Here is a 21,343-nt window from a genome sequence, read left to right as displayed (position 1 = left end):
CATTGGGATGATATGTGTCCTGTATTTTTGCAAATAAAGCAGGTGAGTGTACCTTGTGACAAAAATATGCGGTAAGGTGTTTGGTCGAAATTTATTAGAATAGAATCTGGAATTGGTGATGTTATAGGGCTTACATAAACTTGCCTCCGAAAGCTCAATATGTGACTATATTCGGGAAGAGTTGTGCTGATTTTCAGAAATGTTATTGGGGAAATAAGCTTTAAACCAATATTCTGTAATTCTTCAACTAATACTTGATGAGGAATTGACGGGCAGACACCAGACAAGACTAGTCTTTCTGCTGGAGAGACAAGTCTCCGTGCTGTTACAATTTCGCCGAGTACTTCTATAGAGCCATGTTGTTGCATGAAATTATCTACTACGGTTTTGTTTGCCAAATACATGCAGATTCTATTATGAGATAATCTAGATGAAAAAATAATATTTTTTGGGTTGATTATTGTGCCCAACGGAATTAAATAATCCTGCAGTTTAGCATTATCGATACAACTAAATACAATTGCTTGGGTCTTACTCGGAAAAGAGTTTGAAGCGGCTGATGCATAACTGTTTGTGATATTCGAACGTTGATTTACTGGACTGGTTAGATCGGAAGGTGTGTTTACATTGTGTGAAGTCATTTTAGCTGCGGTGGCGAAAGCTTCAGTCCGGCTCTGGTAAGTGACAAACCAACCGCATGCTAGCTAACCTCACAAAATGATTGAACGTTGGTGTATATTTATTATTTGACGATTTCTTTTCACAATAATAAAGTAATAATTACGTATAGATAACTTACGTAGTAGTATCTAGTAGATAAACACTTTAATTTTAAAAAACTATTTAATAATACCACTTGTTTTTAGTAAAAACTAGGAGTACAATATCAGTACAACTTCACCATACCTTGCCAGGGCCGGTCTACTCACTGATAATTTTTGATTATTTCATTTATAGGAGATTCTGACTAACAGAAAGCTACAGAAATCTAAATTAGACTGATAATTTTTTTGAAAATTCCACACCTGTAATTTTGAACCAATCAAAATACGTTATTTTGACAGATCACCATGGCAACGGAGGTATTTTATCGGAAATTTTTTGCTCGTGGGGTACCCAACAGCGAATTATAGTGGAAATTTTTTGACGTTTACAATAACAGAACATTTTTGACAGACTGGTTTTTATTTGTTTACATAATTTAGTTTTGATTCATTTTAGTTACAAAGCTAAGATGTTTTCTATATTCTTCGGACACCTCCTCTCTTCTTAATGGCGAAAATGCAGGACTTTGAATGTTTTCAATTAAGTTTCTATGTCTAATAAAATATATATAATATTTAGACACTAATTTATTTACCTTTTTCCCATTCAGTACTTTCAATTTTGCGTAGTTTAGTTTTAAAAACGCCAAAAAATAATTTTCTATCACTTGTAGTTACTCAAAACTTATGTAAAATTGAAGAATATACTATTTTCTATCTTGAAATGGTATTCCCATGCAACTACAATGAGTAGAAATTACGAATTTGAAAGCCTAAATAATTGCTGACAAAGCTATGGCGCGCTATTAATCTGTTCATGCAGCTTTGGATTTTCAAATGCAAATTTGGTGTGGAATTTTCTTACCGAATACCACGCGAAGTCAAATTAATATCCGGAAATTTTTTTTTGATCATGAATATTTTTAGAAAATTTCCCTCGTCTGCGACTCGGGAAATTTTCAAAATATTCATGATCTCAAAAAAATTTCCGGAAATAATTTGACCTCTAGTGGTATTACTAGTGATAATTGCCCCTCGTCAAGCATATTACGTCAGATGCCCTTCGTTGCTACGAAAAAATACATTCAGTAACATTAATGACAAATGTTTTAAAAATTATAAAAGTCATGACTTTCAACCGTCAAATACATATTTATAACAACTGTGTGTTTAATTGTAGTAATTTGTACTTACATAAATAAATTACAATAAAATTTTGGTTTTGAACAGTTTTATTCATGAAATAATCGCAACAAATTGCACTCGATCTCTGAAATTAATATAGAATTTTTACCCTCGTGACACTTTGACGTAATTTCACTCGCCTTCGGCCCGTGAAATTAAAACTGTCAAAGTGTCACTCGGGAAAAATTCAATAATTTTAGAGCTCTTGTGCAATTACTACTGATTATTTCATTCATAGGAGATTCTGACCAGTAGAAAGCTATATAAATCTAAATTAAATCGATTTTTGATAATTTCCCGTCGTCAAGTGTATTACGTCAGATGCCCTTCGTTGCTACGAAAATATACATTCAGTGGCATTAATGACAATTAATGTTTTAAAAATTATATAAGTGCTGACTTTCAATCGTCAAATATTTATAACAACTGTGTGTTTAATTGTACTAATTTGTACTTACATAAATAAATAACAATAAAATTTTCCTTTTGAATAGTTTTATTCATGAAATAATCGCAACAAATTACACTCGATCTCTAAAATTAATATAGAATTTTTGCCCTCGTGACACTTTTGACATAATTTCACTCGCCTTCGGCTCGTGAAATTAAAACTGTCAAAGTGTCACTCGGGAAAAATTCAATACTTTTAGAGCTCTTGTGCAATTACTACTGATTATTTCATTCATTATAGATTCTGACCAATAGAAAGCTACAGAAATCTAAATTAAACTGATAACTTTTTTAATAATTGCCCGTCGTCAAGCATATTACGTCAGATGCCCTTCGTTGCTACGAAAAAATACATTCAGTAACATTAATGACAAATGTTTTAAAAATTATAAAAGTCATGACTTTCAACCGTCAAATATATTTTTAACAACTGTGTGTTTAATTGTAGTAATTTGTACTTACATAAATAAATTACAATAAAATTTTAGTTTTGAACAGTTTTATTCATGAAATAATCGCAACAAATTGCACTCGATCTCTAAAATTAATATAGAATTTTTGCCCTCGTTACACTTTGACATAAATAAATTAAATTAAAACTGTAAAAATGTCACTCGGGAAATATTCAATAATTTTAGAGCTCATGTGCAATTACTACTGATAATTTCCCGTCGTTAAGTATATTACGTCAGATGCCCTTCGTTGCTATGAAAAAATACATTCAGTGACATTAATGACAATTAATGTTTTAAAAATTATAAAAGTGCTGACTTTCAATCGTCAAATATTTATAACAACTTTGTGTTTAATTGTACTAATTTGCACTTACATAAATAAATTACAATAAAATTTTGGTTTTGAACAGCTTTATTCATGAATTAATCGCAACAAATTGCACTCGATCTCTAAAATTAATATAGAATTTTAGAGCTCTTGTGCAATTACTACTGAAAATCTGTAATTTCTGAGTTTTACTATTACATGGATTTAAGACACTTTGGAAATAAGCTCTTCAATTATGTGCTAGCTATTTGGTCTCTCAGGGTTAATCCAACATGGACTGTTCTATTGCCCTCTGTTTTGTTCGAATTTTGTTTGCGGACGTCTTAGTAGTCGAGGAAATGAAACATTTTGGCTCGCAATTTTTTCGTCTAGCATGGATTTACTTGAAATTTTCACAGAAGGTAGGGAATAGTCCAAGGATCATTTTCTATATCATGCCGCTGTGCGCTAAAACCTTGGGGGTGGTTGCCACCCCATCTCGGGGGCGGGAATTTTTTATAACATTTTAACCATGCAAATCAATGTAAAATGTAATTCTAAGAAAAAAATGTTTTTTACCTTTTCTTCGTAAAACTAATATTTAATGTTGTTCTGAAGCTATTTCCTTGTGGCATTTTTATAATTAAGTATTTTCTATGGGAAATAAGCCACAATTTTACTAAAAAATGAATTTATTACGTTTCGAAGCCCAAATCGGGTTTCGTTGTCAAAATACAAAATACTATTAAAATAAAAAAAAATGTTGTTGCTAAGTAAAAAAATTCTTCTAATAATTTATTTAATCTGACTCATTTATATTGGCAATTCAGACGTATATTATACATTTTAAAGTAGAAGACTTTAAAATGATATCGCCAATATTTATGAGTTGCGTTCCTGGGACGACTTTACTAAAAGATAGTTCATTCGATTACATGAAATCAATCCCAACTCAAGAATATCCGTCGCAAAAAAATCATAGCATGTGATCTGTCTTTAAAAAGACAACCAAATGCAACATTCACAAGAAATAATACGAGGAAAATAACAATGCCATATATAAAAGGACTATCCGAGAAACTTAAAACAATAGGAAATAAATTCAACATTTCTTGTACATATAAAAACTAAACTAAAAACTAAAAAACTATTTGTATTTGTACATATTATAATATTTGTAAATTCGTATTTTTGTGTAAATAAATGTTTTTGTAATTCTTTAATTCTACTTTTTTTTCTGTATAGATCTATTAAAATATCTACTTATAAAAACTGTAATGTTATTAAGGGTGGTTTTTAAGGGTTAACATATTATGATATATCCCAAAGTGTAAAATAATCATTATTTAACCAATTAAAACCAAATTTTACCCATATTAAAATTTACAATGTTTTTATATAATTTTTGACAATAAGGGGTAGTTTACACCCCTAAAAATAATCAACGTCCTTAAGCATGATATAGAATATAAAGTACAGGGTGAGATCATCCTAATCTCAAATTTTTATGTAAATCGATGCAAGCCGAAATTATTCTTTTAGGATAAGTAAATTTTTTATATATAGCTCCAACAAGGGTGGTTTTAAGGGTTGAAATATTAGGATAGTATATCTTAAACCATAAAACAATCATTATGTAACTAATAAGAACCAAATGTTGACAATATTAAAGTTTAAAATGTTATTTTATAATTTTTTAGAATTAGGGGTAGTTTTCACCCTTAAAAAACCAAAAGCGTATAAAAGAATACGTTTCGTAATGGGGTAGTTACTCTGAGAAGAGGGTTGGTTGTTAGGAATACACTATTTGTTCATACTTTATTTATTGAACACTACTACTTATTATCAGTAACAAGTTGGTGGACGAAAGTCTATATTATAACTACCTTGATGGTTGAATAATGAATGCTGAATAATGAATGATCTCTTTCTTTACTTGTTACGTATCTATAATCAATCCCAATTGTTTATTATGATTGTTGACACGATTCGACCTAATGAAATAATTATATCAAAATAGCTGACTAAGGTGATCTTGAAACAAGTGCATTATATTGGGAAATTTGTGTCACCTAGTTATTTACAACAACAGGCAATGTTTGTTTTAAGATATTTAAAAATTAAATGAATATGAGTTGCTTTTATTTTGGAATGATAATATAAGTCCTGTACATCCCCTACCCTTACAAGAAAATTTTTCTGAGAGATGTACCTTATTTTCTCTGCCTTTCCGACAAAGAAGAAAATTTTTCTAAACAACGTCACCAACTCATTACTGTGTTAAAGATTTATCCAAATATATACAAATATAAAATACAAATATAATATATACAAATATACAACTTATTACCCTATAAAAAAAATTAGTCCTCAAACATCGTCTATTCTTACTTATTGCTTCCTTATATCTCGCGAAATTCTACACTCAGAAATTGTAATGTATATTTTACCTTTTCCCTACTTAAAATAAAATTATAACTTTAATTCTTACATTTGAACTTACTTTTTAATTATACTTCTTTCACTTTTAAAATAATTATTTGATTTTCTGACCTTTTACATACTCTTCAATTAAAAAAATTTCTCCGTTTTCTTCCTCTTCTTCTTGTCTGGTACTTTACTAATACATATTTTCATTTTCTTTATACTTAGTACTTTCTTCGTCGTGTAATAATAAACAAAAATCTTCTTCTTCATATTTCTTCATGATTTCTTTATGACTTACTTTATATATCATGTATCTTCCTTCCTATATTCGTATTATTTCATAATTCTTCATTTTCTAACCCCTACCTACTTGATGGGTAGTTTTTCGCAACTTTATACCCTTGAATTTGCTTCCGGTCCTTTTGCACGTCCTTAGTCGTGAGAAGGTTTGTTCCAAAAAGACAAAATGGATAGTTGTGCGCTTAAAAATCTTCTTCTACGTCTCGCATCCCTAAATTCCTATTTGAACCTACTGCTCACCCTTAGTTGAAAATAGGATTACTTCAAAACAAAAATTGGGTATGCTAAAATCTTCTGATCTTCATTTTGTACCTATTTTCTTCACAAGAGTGTGTTTTTTTTTTATTTTGTCTAGATTGTCTCATATTAATTATGCTTTTAATATATTAAAAAAATCAGTTATCTCATTAATTAATCATCATAAAACATTTAAAAATCATATTTATATTAGAATTCGACCGATATTAAAAAAGTTAAAATCAACGATCTTAATCGTATCAAACGATATTTATCGGTATCAAAAAACTTGAAGCATTCAATTATGAGAAAAAAAAATCCGAAAGAAAGTGTTAATAAAAATAGACTATATACTGTTAAAAAAAAATCGATTAAAATCTCCTGACCATAAGGAAAAATTTAAATCCTAATTCTAAATCTGTTTCTGGGCCCGGGTACCCACAAAATATTTACATAAAAATTACGAACGAGAAAAACTTACAATAGCTAAAAATAGTTTATCTTTTTTTTTTGACACTAATTAAATATAAGTTCAGTTTCTTCGCACGAATAGTCACTTTTACGTCATAAAAAATAGTCTCTATTTCTCTAATTGAGATACAGTCTTACATGACTTCATTTGGCTTAAATAAGTATATTTATATTATAGAATTTAAAGTTAGTTTACCTTAAAAAAAAATTAAAGTAACTTAATATTATACTAAATATCTACATGTACTTGAAGCAATAAAACGTATTCTTCTTAAATAGTACTTTTTACTGTATAAAATTCTTTTTAATTATTCGGTTTCCTAATCTTTTGTAGTCAAATCTTCTTTAAATTATCCTTAAAACTTGTCCTTCGTTATGATAATTTTTAAGGCTTATTTGTCCATATTCTTTTGTCTTTTTCCTCCAATGGGGTTTCCTTGTCATATAATATATCTTCCTTACGTCATTATAACTTGTATGTCTTTATTTTCTTCTTACATCATTACTTTCTTTTCTTCTTAAAATAATTGTATATAAATTCTTGTATATCGTTGTACATAAATAATTTTATTTTCTTTGTCATCTTCATGTTTTTTTATTTTCCTTTTTAGGATTCTTCTCTTTGTCTTGTCCTTTGTAAAAAAATTCTCTAAATCTTGATTCATCGATCCCATAATATCGGAACTCATATTTTCCGTGAAACTTATTCTTGTCCATCATGTTTGTATTTTCCTTTCTTCTTCTTTAAAACGTTTATTTCTTTGCCGTTTCTTATATATTTTCAATAATATTATTTCAATATATTCTCAAAATTCTTCATTATCGTAATTCCATTAAATTCTAATTCACCTTTCCTAGTGTGTAATTTCAGTCATTTTTTTATGTCTTATGTAATGCGTAAAACTCTATTCAGCAAATTCCTGATGTATGTATTTCTGACTCGTAATTTCAGGATCAGGTAACCACAATGTAATATACTTTATGCCAAATAAAAGCCTGATATAGCATTTTGATCCGTTCAAGTTAAAAATAGATTTATGTATATATGTACTCGCAAATAGTTATTATGTAAATAAAAATCGTAAACACTTTTTAAAAGTTCTATCTAGGTATTTAAATCAAAGTTCATCTATTTTCAAAAAAAAATAAAATGTAACATCACTTATGTAGTTAAAATATCAAGTAACTTGTCAAGTAAATGTTTCTTGAAACGAATATTATGAAAACTAGACCTAATTTACCAATTGTAATAAAAAATAATTACCCTAATACTTCCATAATAATTATATATTATGCATTCTATTTACTAAAAGAAAATTTGTACGTGTCTGTGAGACTGTATGCAATTTAAAAAAATAGTTAAGAGTTACTCACATTCACTATTGTCATTGTCCACTACTGTCTATTTGGTTTCCAAGTCCTCTTGAAGCTGGGCGTGGTCCCAAGTCTCCGAACTTCATTCCTGCCGACATCTACCATTTCTACCCTGCGGCTAGGTCTCTCCAAATCCATCTCATACTCCATCTACCATTTTTTTCCTTCTCTTCCAATTATAGAAGCTCGCCATCTTTCCTGTTCCCTACCTCAGAAGTCCAGTTCGTCTCTCCAGGTCGCCATATAATAGAATACGTTTCGTAATGGGGTAGTTACTCTGAGAAGAGGGTTGGTTGTTAGGAATACACTATTTGTTCATACCTTATTTATTGAACACTACTACTTATTATCAGTAACAAGTTGGTGGACGAAAGTCTATATTATAACTACCTTGATGGTTGAATAATGAATGCTGAATAATGAATGATCTCTTTCTTTACTTGTTACGTATCTATAATCAATCCCAATTGTTTATTATGATTGTTGACACGATTCGACCTAATGAAATAATTATATCAAAATAGCTGACTAAGGTGATCTTGAAACAAGTGCATTATATTGGGAAATTTGTGTCACCTAGTTATTTACAACAACAGGCAATGTTTGTTTTAAGATATTTAAAAATTAAATGAATATGAGTTGCTTTTATTTTGGAATGATAATATAAGTCCTGTACAAGCGTACAACGGCTCAATATAGAAAATGAAGTAAAGGGTGTAATGAGCCTAATCCCAAATTTTTCTACAAATCGATGCTGGACGAAACAATTGCGAGGTTTTGCCATTTTTTCAGCTTTATTTCCTCGACTATAGTGAGCGTTAGCATTTCTGCACCGTAGGATAGAACCAGTAGCACACATTGATCAAAGACTTTTCTTTTTAGGCAGATAGCGTCTTTGAAAACATCCCTTAGCTTTATAGAAGCCGCCCAAGTCATCCCCATTCTACGTATTAGTTCATTGATCTGGTTATCTCTTTTTAAACGAATTTCGTGACCCAGATATTTGTATGCTGATGTTTGTTCTATAGTTGTTCCAGTTATGTCGATGTTCTCACACAGAACGCGGTTTATCATTACATTTTATTATTTTTACTTAATATTTCTTTACTTTCTATCTATGTTTTAATAACTCAATCCCATTTTTAAACAATTTAAATATTGATACGACAAGTCATATAAACTTGCCCAATACCCAAATTTAAACAGTATCTTTTATAGTATGGTATAACTAGACCCAAACCCAGACATCCAAAGTGAAAGTTATCCTCCAACACCAAATTGTTCTATACTTATGGTCCACATAATGTTCAGAAAAAAGTCACATCATTTTGAGCGTCGGGTTTGGGGGGAGAGGAGGGAGAAATCGGTAAATTCGTAGTTTTTTATGTTTTTCGTCAATATTTTTAAAACTGTGCGGTTTAGCATGAATAACCTTCTATACAAAAATGTTCTACATTAAATTTGAAATAAAAAAGGTCCTATGCATAATCCTTCTAAAATGAACGGTTCAAAAGTTACGGAGGTAGTATAGTATAATTGGTCCAAAAAAGGGCTAATCCAGACATCCAAATGAAAAGTTTTCCTTCAACACCAAATTATTCTATATGGTCCACATATTGTTCAGTAAAAAGTTACACCATTTTGAGCGTCCAGTTTGGGGGGGAGATGGGGGAAAAGTCGGTAAATTAGTTGTTTTTTTACGTTTTTCGTCAATATTTCTAAAACTATGCTTTAGCAAAAATAATGTTCTATACAAAAATGTTCTACGTGAAATTTAAAACAAAAAAGGTACTATACATAATTGTTATAAAATCAACGGTTCCAGAGTTACGGAGGGTAAAAATTGGAGGTTTTCGATACTTTGTATATTCTTTGGGCAATTTATAGAAATTTTTTTTAACAGGATTGTGTTTGTAAATAAAATTTGCTATATCAGTGGCCGATGATATGTTAGTGATAAGCCCTTGAAGAAACGTCAACCTCACCACCCAAAATCATCATCAATTGCACAGATAATATAAAAAGTACCGAAAATCTCCACTTTTCACCCTCCGTAACTCTGGAACCGTTGATTTTATAACAATTATGTACGGACCTTCTTTGTTTTAAATTTTATGTAGAACATTTTTGTATAGAAAATTGTTTTTGCTAAAGCATTGTTTTAGAAATATTGACGAAAAACTTAAAAAAATCTACTAATTTACCGACTTTTCCCCATCTCCCCCCAAACCGGACGCTCAAAATGGTGTAACTTTTTACTAAACAATATGTGGACCATATATAACAATTTGATGTTCAAGGAAAACTTTTACTTTAGATGTCTGGGTTAGGCCTTTTTTGGACCAAAGGTTGATCATGCTAAACCGCAAAGTTTTAGAAATATTGACGAAAAACCTAAAAAACCACGAATTTACCGATTTCTCCGCCCCCCTCTCCCCCCAAACCCGACGCTCAAAATGGTGTGACTTTTTTCTGAATATTATGTGGACCATATAGAAAAATTTGGTGTTGGAGGATAACTTTCACTTTGGATGTCTGGGTTATGCCATTGTTTGGATCAATTATATCATACTATTATATTATAAAGGAACAATATGTGAACAGTAATTTACCATAAAATTACCAAAAATGTACGAATAAACGAAAACTGTCATCAAAAATTCATTAATCCAATCATTTTGCAAATAGAAACGTACTAAATGATACTAAATAAAAAATTGCTGATTCTTATCATTCACTAAATGGTATTTTTACGACTATTGTAAAAGGGTACATATTAGTTCTTCTAAACGTGTAAAAGAGTTTAGACTTTGAGTTAACATGATTGCTAGACTCCTATTTGCGTTTATCGTAATTAGTTTATGGTGTTCAGATATGATTCAAGTAAGTTATGAAAGATTATGATTAAAGAATTACACTCACAATTTTCCAACAATGATTTATACTTGCACATATGTTTCGTATTCTTGGGCTAAATATCTTGTAATTCGGTTCGAGTTCTTGGTTTTTGGAAAAAGATCCTTCTCCTCTGATTAATGTTGAATATCCGTGATATATTTATCCACTGGTTCGTTTTGTCACTGTTTCTAGTTTGCCCCTCTAGTTGTAGCAAATACACTCTGAGATAGAAAGCTTTTTTAAAATCTTCGCTGAAGTCTGTCCACGACTTCCAATTTTAGTTATTGTTTCAGTACCATAAGAATGCATGGTCTTGCTGATCTTGCTTATCGATTTTGTAGGCCAAGCTTAACTCGTCTATCCTCTCTATGAATTCTATTGTTGTTCTGAAGCTATTTCCTTGTGGCATTTTTATGATTAATTATTTATATGGGAAATAAGCCACAATTAAAATGAAAAAAATAATTTTATTAACGTTTCGACGAATGTTTGAATTCTATTGCATCCGAATGTTTCTTGTCGAAGTGCGTGTTCCACTTCCGTACTTGATTTAGCAATTCTGATTGCCCCATTTGTTTCGGTATTATTAAGTCCGGTAAGTCTTCTGATGACCGAAATTTCCTGGGTCAGTATGTCGGATTCAGCTTCCTTGAAAGTTTTGACTTTTGGGATTGTTAATGTCGCTTCCCCGCGATCTATAAAAAAGGTTCGAGTCTTAATTTTAACTCGTAGACGGTTCCTTTGGAATCTAAGCCAAATTTGTCGGCTTCGTGCTGTAATTCCTCTTTGGAAAGGCGATTTATCCACGACGTACCTATCGTGGCACCTGTTACTGAGTCATTGTCTGTCACCATTTTATTAATTTTCGGGCGTCAATTTGTGACGTTTACTTGAGTATTTCCTCACTTCTGCTCGGGCGCCAGTTTGTGATGGGTAGTTCTTTCAGGACAATAGACAGAGCCGGATTTAAGGCAGTGGGGGCCCCTAGGCAGAATTGATGTGGGACCCTACCTCCTACCATTAAAAAATTGTTGTTGTAACTATGGTATACAGCCAGCTACAGGGTTTTCCCGTTTAGAAATTTAAAAAAAAATGTTGATCTACTTTTATAAATATATTTAAGTTCAGATACTTTTCGATATTTTTTAATTGAAAATTCCTTGATTATGTCGGACATGTCTGGTTGCTTTAAGACATCGTGTTCAGTGCTCATTATAGAGAGATGATTCAAACGCACTTGGCCCATCAATCACCATAAACCAAAGTCGATTTAAATTAACTTAAATTTTAAGAATGATCTCTCTGCACTGCATTTAGTTAGCATCAGAACTAAACAAACCAAGTGTCACCAAAACGTTTGGAAACGCGTCATTCACATTCTTTTCTTTTAACACATTTGAAGTTCTTAATAATAATAGTCTCCGGTTTTATACCGCTCACGTGGCTTTGGGAGTATTATAGCAGGGTAGTCTGCTATATCTAGGGCCTACGGTATACAAGGAAGGTAACAGGGCCAGTGCTACGCTTCAACCGCCTATTATTACCCCTGGTTTTACCCAAGGTACTCATTTTATTCAGGCTGAGTCGACCTGGGGCCTATAAACATTTTAAAAATGTCTAGTTGTTCTTGCCGGCGGTAGGATTTGAACTCCGGACCACCGGCACGCTAGTCTAGCACACTACCACTCGGCTACGCCGGTCCTTTACATTTGAAGTTCTTTTCCTCTTTAAATGAATTGAAAAATTCTACAAATTGTACTAGTTTGACAAATAGATTTTCATCTAAATCATTGCTATCAATGTCGGTAAGCTTCAGTGAGTGAGCTTCAATTTCAGTGGAAGTTAAATTTTCCAAATAATGTAAAAATCCATAATTGGAATGAATGGATACACATGCAGAAAGTCTCTGACTTAAAGAGGGAATGAAGTGAACTATAACAGCGATATAATTTTGAGTCCTAAATTTCTCTGATGTTGCCATTTCAGTATCTGAAATATTCCTTGAAAGAATATAAATTCTCTAAGTGATCTAAGTGCCGCCACTCCTGAATTAAGGTCAATATTTGGATCTTGGAGAATACGACTTGTGCTGTTTGTCCTCTCTAAGATTTCATTCCGAAATATTGCAAATATTCCTATTTCCAGTAAACACATTCGATTACACAAACCATTTGCATACCTACGAGTTTGAAATTGTTGCTCATCGTCTTATGAAATTTTGGATAATGCTCCTTTAATCTGATTATAACCTTTAACTAGTTCTTTTTTGGAGTCACTTCTAGATGACCATCTAGTAGTATTTACTCTTTTAGGAACAACAATATTTCTGCCACGATCGGCGTTGCTCTCGCTTAAAGACGCTTTTAAACATTCGATTAGCAAGTTGTATCTATATATAGAGGAAAAATACATATAGTTCATATAGTCCCTCCAAGAAATCAAAGAATGCTATGGCAGCAGGACACTCAGCTGCAGCTTTTGCAACTAAATTTAGAGAGTGGGCGGCACACGAAATCCACAACGCCAAGATATTATGTTATCTGATTCCAGCCTGAACACCATTGTATTTTCCACTCATAAATGATGCGTTATGGTAAGACTGTCCCCTGTAGTTTTTCAAATCGATATCATCTTCTTGCAAGAATGTCAGTAGAGAATTAAATATATCTTCTGCTTTATGATGACCGTGATTTGGCAAAGATACATTTTCAACATGAGAGAAACCTTCCATGTAACGAAATATCACAGTTAATTGATTGACAAAAATTATTATATGTGAATAATGTGCTGATTTTAAGTTTGGGATTTTGTGGGGGCCCCTGTAGTGGGGGCCACGGGCAGCTGCCCAGCCTGCCCCCCCTTAAATCCGACCCTAAAAGACTCATTAGAACACAGGTTTAAATAAAAAAAAAAATGTTGAGTATATGTATGTACAGTTTAAAATTAAAATAATACAATAAAATAGTATTCTATCTTCGTCTCGTTCCGGAGAAAGCTTCCTTAGCGGACGTCTGCAAAAAAAGTTGTATTTATTACTATCAAAAGAAAATGTAATTAATGTAACACAAGCAGCAATTACGAACAGAATATACAAGGTGTAACAAAAATACAGGTCATCAATTAAATCACATATTCTGGGACGAAAAATAGTTCGATTGAACCTAACTTACCTTAGTACAAATATGCACGCAAAAAAAGTTACAGCCCTTTGAAGTTACACGATAAAAATCGATTTTTTCCGATATATCGAGAACTATTAGAGATTTTTTAATGAAAATGTACACTCTTTTGCCATCTTATGGCAGGAACATTTTAAAAATAAATTATAGTTAAATTTGTGCACCCCATAAAAATTTTATGGAGGTTTTGTTCCCTTAAACCCCCCAAACTTTTTTGTTCGTTCCAATTAAATTATTATTGTGGTATCCTTAGTTAAACACAATGTTTTTAAAACTTTTTTGCCTCTTAATATTTTTTCGATAAACCAGTTTTAATCGAGATGCGGCTTCTTTTTTAATATATTTACATAAAAATTTTATGGGGGTTCTGTGCCTTTAAACCCCCCCAAATGTTTGTGTAAGTTCCAATTAAACTATTATTGCAATACCATTAGTTAAACAGGATGTTTTTAAAACTTTTTTGCCTCTTAGTATTTTTCCGATGAGGCACCTTTTATCGAGTTGTGGCTTCTTTTCTAATATGGTTTAAAATATACCTCAAGCTATAATTTATAAAAAAAAATTATATTATTACCAGGTCTCTACAATCGTACGTAACAGTATACAAATATGTGGTGGATTTGACAAATATTCAAAATATCTCGATAAAAACTAGCTTTTCCAAAAAGTATTAAGAGGCAAAAAAGTTTAAAAAACATTGTGTTTAATTAATGGTACCACAACAATAATTTAATTGGAACGTACAAAACAGTTTGGGGGGATTTAAGGGAACAAAACCCCATAAAATTTTTATGGGGTGCAGAAATTTAACTATAATTTATTTTTCAAATGTTCCTGCTATAAGAATGCCACATGTCCATTTTCATTAAAAAATCTCTAATAGTTTTCGATATATCGGAAAAAATCGATTTTTATCTTGTAACTTCAAAGGGCTATAACTTTATTTGTATGCTCATTTGGACTAAGGTAAGTTAGGTTCAATCGAACTATTTTTGGTCCCAGAATATGTGATTTAATTTATGACCTGTATTTTTGTTACACCCTGTATAATACGAACAGAAATACCAGAAAAAATGTTTGTTGTAGGGCATGGGAACATACAAATATATCATGCAGAGCATGGCAGGTTGTTCCGGTCCAGAATACGCTGACTCTGAATCGCCATTAAAAAATGTGGTGTTTAAGAAAATCAACCGGACAACACAGACTATAAGCTTTGACTTAGAATGGAAAAGGCCCATAGACAATACTTTGGGGGTAAGATTACCTTTAACGTTAATTTTTCTTTAGGCTCTAATTTAACTCAGTTCTTTCCAGTATTTTGTCTAGCTTAATTTAGTGTTATTTTATCTATTTTTTAATTTACATAATTCGTTTTTCTTCTTCGTTAATGAGAAACGAACATTCTACATATAAAAAGTATAAAACCTAATCCCCAGAAGACATACAGAAGTACAAATAGAAAAAAGGACAAGCAAAACGAAGAAGGGCAAACAGTAAAGAATGAAGAATGGGAAGGAACTTTCTTCCAAATTAACCAATACTAAGGAGGTATAAGAAAGTCTGAATACTGGAAAATATTTAAATCTTTAAGGAAAAATACCAACGAAAATTCCAAATAAATTACGGCTCAAAAGAAGAGTGAGAAGAATACTATAAAATACTACAACTATTACCACTCAACCGCCTAGATTTCATAGAGACAGACGTACAGTATGAGTAACATCGGACTCAAAAACGAAGAATGGATTGAACTAATATTATGCGAAGGAAATAATACCATAAGAAATCTGAAGAAAAAAAACAGGGGGACCAGGTGGAACCGGAACTAATTAAAGTGGGCAACAGAGATACTGCACAAAATCGTACACGAAATGTTCAGGAACGCTATAAATCTGAACGAAATACTAGATGTATAGTCCAATATATAGGTATATTGCAAGAAAAATTGATATGACAACATGACAAGCTGGCATCGGATGTTAAAGAATGGGACTGAATGTAGAATATAATTTGAGAAGGTTGAAGCTCTACTTTAGAACTGTAGCACCAGTAATGATGATGATCGTTAAAATTAATAATACATATATCATCAAATATTTCTTAACACTTTTTATTTTGCGAATGTCTGGGTTTGTTGTTTTCACAATTGATTTTAGGCTACACTAAAGGCAGAAAAACTTAGTAATGGTGGAGGAGGACATATGGCTGTTCCATTTATTCCCTTGATGGTAGATCCATGTAATATATTATTAAAGAATTTCAGAAACCACTGGGTAGACTTCACTACAAATATGGGAGTGCCTGAGCCTGAAAAATGTCCAATACCACCTGTAAGTATATTGTGTCATACTTTCTCTCTTTTGTGTTTTTGTTTAGGAGAATGGCACATGTGAAAAACTGAGATTTCTTTAAAATGTAATACATTTGGAGACAGAGTAAAACCGAAAGTAATAACAATATTATTGGGATGTTTGATAAAGCTTTTAATATTTTATTCTAGGTATGCTCCTTTCTCGCTTAAAAAGTGTACTAGGAAATATTATTTATCCACATCTCTATACTGTTCAATGGTAATGTATCTAAGGCAATTATTTGTCAAGAAAACCTAGCAGATTTTTGTCGTCCCGTCAAACCCATGAGAACTAAAGGCTGCATCTTTTGTGCTCCACAAGTTTTACAAGACTTGACAAAATGAAGTACAGTGGAACCCCGATAAGTCGGCCCCCGATAACCCGGAAGTCCGGCTAACCCGGACCGATTTTCATCAGATAAACATTTTGATTTTCAATATTTTGTATTTTTCAATTTATTTGTGGCTTATTTCCCATCAAAATAATTAATTATCAGACAAACCTTTCAACAATAAAAATGTATGTAATATAATATTTGAGAGATAATGTGTATGTGTGTAATTTGAACTATACGATATTAAAAATGACTCATAGCACACGCCGCAGAAACAACAGCCACCTGTCTGTAGTATCTATGCCTTTTTATTTCAAACTGTCAGCATTGTTTAGGAAAGACTATTTAAAATATTCTTTTATAAACAATGGTCTTTACGTTTCACTGTTCTTAAATAATAACATTACATCATTGTGACTGTATTGTGTGTCTTGTATTGTTCGCTTCCATTTGCTTAAGTTTGTGTTCGGTGTTTTTTTTTTGGTAATTTTAATGAGTAGGTACTGTGCATATTTATAAATATATTTCATGTTATTTCAATTCTAACGGAGTTTATCTGTAAGTATACCGTATTTTATTAATTTTTACCATATTCTCCGGCTATCTCGGATTTTCGATAACCCGGATCGGTCGCGGTGCCGATTAATCCGAGTTATCGAGGTTCCACTGTATATACATACATCTTTTCGTAGTTTGCTTTTTTAAATCATGCTTAGCTTTGAAATAGCCAAAATGGGCACAAGTAGTGGGATTCTGAAAAGAAGGAATAATATCATTTCTTTGAGAATTGATAAATAATTTTGAAGGGATTAACTTAAAGACAAAATCATCTTCTTTCACTGGGATTTCAATTTTTTAAAGGTTGTTACTGCAGGACTATAGAAAATCAGATCATTCAAATATATAAAGAATTAGTTACCTTGTTAAATAGTCTAGTAAAATAAAATTACACTACATGTAAATCAAAATGTAAATTCGTACAGGTTGAAACAAATTTTATATCAAAGTTTATGTCATTATGTCAAATGCTGAGGTCATTCAATTACTAATTAAGGTCTATAGGATTGTTTTCTGCAAAGCTGAAGGGTAAATCTTTCACATAAAACTTACTAAATTAAATTTGACTCCCTATTTATTTAAATAATCATACGTAAATCTTTAAAAACAAATTTGCAAAAAATTATTTTTAGCGTTTTAAATAAGCACTATAAAATAACTTATTTTACAGCAGAAGTTGTAGTATGTTATTAGTATTAAACAAAAAAAAATTGGTCCAAAAATATTTAATATTTTTTAAGATATTGAATTTGTTTACTAAATGTTACTCTATTTTCAATTGCAAAAACGCGGTTGTTGCCAAAGAAATATTCACCTGTATTAAATCTTATTATTTTTATTTTTATGTATATTTTCGATAAATTTATTGATAAATTCAAAAAACCATTAAACTTCCCCCTAAAATGGCATTTGAAAATTATTCAAATTTGTTAATAATTTGTTTTTTTAATAACGTCGCGGGGATTAAATATTTTGAAATGCCGTTTCGATAATTGGATTTCTGGGAATTTTTCACTAATTAACAAATTTTTTGTCCTTTTTTCCTCTTCTTTTTTTTTCTTGGAGTTACATTACTACGGACCCTTTTAGGGTTAAGTTTCATTAAGAATGTTGAATCTCTAAGTTGCAGATTCTAGACCTAAAAATATTAAGATTGGTCTGAAATTACTTAAATAAAATGTGGCTACTTACTGAGTTACAGGGTGTTTTATTTAAAAATTTAAAAATTATTTTTACCAAGTACTTTCAAACTATTTGACGTAGCCTTATCATACTTGACAGAAAGTGTGGGTACTATACAGTCTACTAAATTATGATTAATAAAAGTTTCTAGTTACTACCAGAGGCTTACGACAGGGGATAGTTAATGGTTGATCCTTCCCAAATTCTACGCCACTGAGGGAATTACTATTTTAGCGAAATTTTTCGATTCTCCAATACTTTCTATGTAAATAATATACTCTTTAGTGGTAACGATTAAGTCATTAGTTTTCGAGATATTGGACGTTAAAAATGAAACGGCATAGTTATTTTGATTCATCCATTCATTCATTTTAAACTTCCAATATCTCTCAAACTGATGACTTTATCGATACCAATAAAGTTATTTACACACAAGGTATTACAGAATCGAAAAATTTCGCTAAAATAGTAATTCACTCAGTGGCGTAGAATTTGGGAAGGGTCAATCATTCACTACCCCTGTCGTACGCCTCTGGCACTAGCTAGAAACTTTTTTTACTCACAATTTAGTGGGGTGTATAATAGCCACATTTTCTGCCAAGTATAATAAGGACACGTCAAATAGTTTTAACGTAGTTGGTAACAATAATTTTTAAATTTTTAAATAAAACACCCTGTAACTCAGTAAGTAGCCACATTTTATTTAAGAGATTTTAGTTCAATCTTAATATTTTTAGGTCTAGAATCTACAACTCAGAGATTCGACATTCTTAATAAAATTTAACCCTAAAAGGGCCCGTAGTAATATAACTCCAAGAAAAAAAAAAGAAGAAAAAACGACAAAAAAAATTTTGTTAATTAGTAAAAAATTCCCAGGAGCCCAATTATAGAAACGGTATTTCAAAATACTTAATCCCCGCGACGTTATTAAAAAAACAAATTATAAACAAATTTGAATAATTTTCAAATGCCATTTTAGGGGGGAGTTTAATTGAAATTTTAATTTATCAATACATTTATCGAAAATATATATAAAAATAAAAATAATGAGATCTTAAGCAGGTGAATATTTCTTTGGAGACAACCGCGTTTTGGCAATTAAAAATATAGTAACATTTAATAATTAAATTCAATATTTCAAAAAATATTAAATATTTTTCGACCAATTTTTTTTTACTTAATACTGGTAACATAGCGCAACTTAGTCTGTAAAATAAGATATTTTGTAGCGTTTATTTAAAACGCTAAAAATAATTTTTGCAAAATTTGTTTTTAAAGTTTTATATACAATTATTTAAATAAATAGGGGGTCAAATTTAATTTAGTAAGTCTTATGTAAAAGACTTACTCTTCAACTTTGCAGAAAAAAATCCCGCAGACCTTCATTAATAAGTTAGTTACCTCAGCAGTTAAAAAAGTATTTTTTTTGCAAAAATGACCCCTTTTTAATTATTTAAACAATGATCCCCTTGTATGATTTGGATACTTTCTTGAAAATATCTTTTGTACCCACCTAAACTTTGATATAAAATTTGTTTTAAACTGTACGAATTTACATTTTGACTTTTTTTTATTTTATTAGGCTAAAAACGAAGTTACAACATTTAGCAACTAAAAGCAATTCGCGATATTTTACCAGCTATTGTGGACGGTTCTAGATTACAAACTAGAATGCAAACTTAACAAAAATCTGTACGTTTTACACAGCTTTTGTATTCTTCCTCCTTAGCGTTCTGCTAATATCCAGAAATTTTGATTTATTTCGTTTTTTTTTTTCAGGGTAACTACAGTTTAAAGAATTTGGTGTTTAATACGGAGTACTCGCAGCAAAATTCGTTTCCTATTGTCGGACGATTCCTCTATAGGACTACGATTATAGACCTAAAAACCAAAAAAATTATTACATGCGTAGAAACGATTACAGAACATGCTAAATTGTAAATTTTAATATTAATAAAGTTCAATATACAGAAGTCTATTGAATTAGATTTTACAAATATACAAGTGTAACATTAAACGTTTTAACAGAAAATTCTATGGCTTTTCTATTATTTGTCCTACATTTAAAAATTGCATTTTCGTTCCTTTTCCAGGCATTTACCCCGTTTGTTTAACAGGTATCTGCGGGAGTTAAATCTTACTTGCATACGAAATAAGAGCTAATATTCTGTAGTTGCTAAAATTTGTAGGTAAGTTCTTCTTGTGCAATGGTATCCTAATCAGGGCCGCCCAGAGCCAGGCCGGGCCCCGGGGATGAGACCCGGCCGGGCCCCCACCCCCCCCCCCCAAACCCAGTTGAACGAAAATTCCCAAAAATCTGATAACTCATAAACTGGGATATGTAATAGTGAACACTCATGCTATTGACACAGGAAGGAAGAAAATTAAAACAGTTTTAACAATTAAATTTTGTTTTTAATTATTTGCAATAGAACTGTTAGTTACAACATAACTTTTCTTGCTTTCATATCCGCAAAGTTTTGGATCACGTGGTCGAAATCAAGAGTTTTTGCAAGTTCCGACTCTATGCTTAACAGTTTCAAATCAGATAATCGTTGTTGACCTCTCTTCGGATAATCGTTGATCTCTCGGCCTGAGCAACGGATACTGGTAGGCAACAGAATATGCGAAGAGCAATGCACACATTGGGGAAAAGATTTGTCACATTAAGGGACACGAGCTTGTTCAAAAGTTTTGCTGGTTTCAGCGACGTATCTGAGATGTTTGATTTACTAACAGTTTTCAAGTACTTAAATCATTTCATCAACTAGATCCCTGCTTACATCTGAATTGTACTCTTCGGCGAATCTTACACAACTTTCTGAGATCGTATTCTCGTCCATTTCGTTATACTTCCATAAAAATGAA

The 21,343-nt window shown here is 31.3% G+C and overlaps 1 protein-coding gene across 1 annotated transcript; it reads left to right on the top strand.

Annotated features, from left to right (window-relative positions):
- Positions 1-10,735: 10,735 nt before the first annotated feature.
- Positions 10,736-20,493, top strand: LOC114329764 (uncharacterized). Its single transcript, XM_028278974.2, has 4 exons — positions 10,736-10,853; positions 15,134-15,304; positions 16,207-16,380; positions 20,255-20,493. The coding sequence occupies exons 1-4, from the start codon at positions 10,791-10,793 to the stop codon at positions 20,414-20,416; spliced, it is 570 nt and encodes a 189-aa protein (XP_028134775.1). The 5' UTR covers positions 10,736-10,790; the 3' UTR covers positions 20,417-20,493.
- The last annotated feature ends 850 nt before the right edge of the window (positions 20,494-21,343 follow it).

The sequence above is a fragment of the Diabrotica virgifera genome, chromosome 1 (assembly GCF_917563875.1).
Source record: "Diabrotica virgifera virgifera chromosome 1, PGI_DIABVI_V3a".
Classification (NCBI taxonomy): Eukaryota; Metazoa; Arthropoda; class Insecta; order Coleoptera; family Chrysomelidae; genus Diabrotica; species Diabrotica virgifera.
Note: the sequence above shows the minus strand (reverse complement) of the source record. Positions and strands in the feature narration are given on the sequence as shown.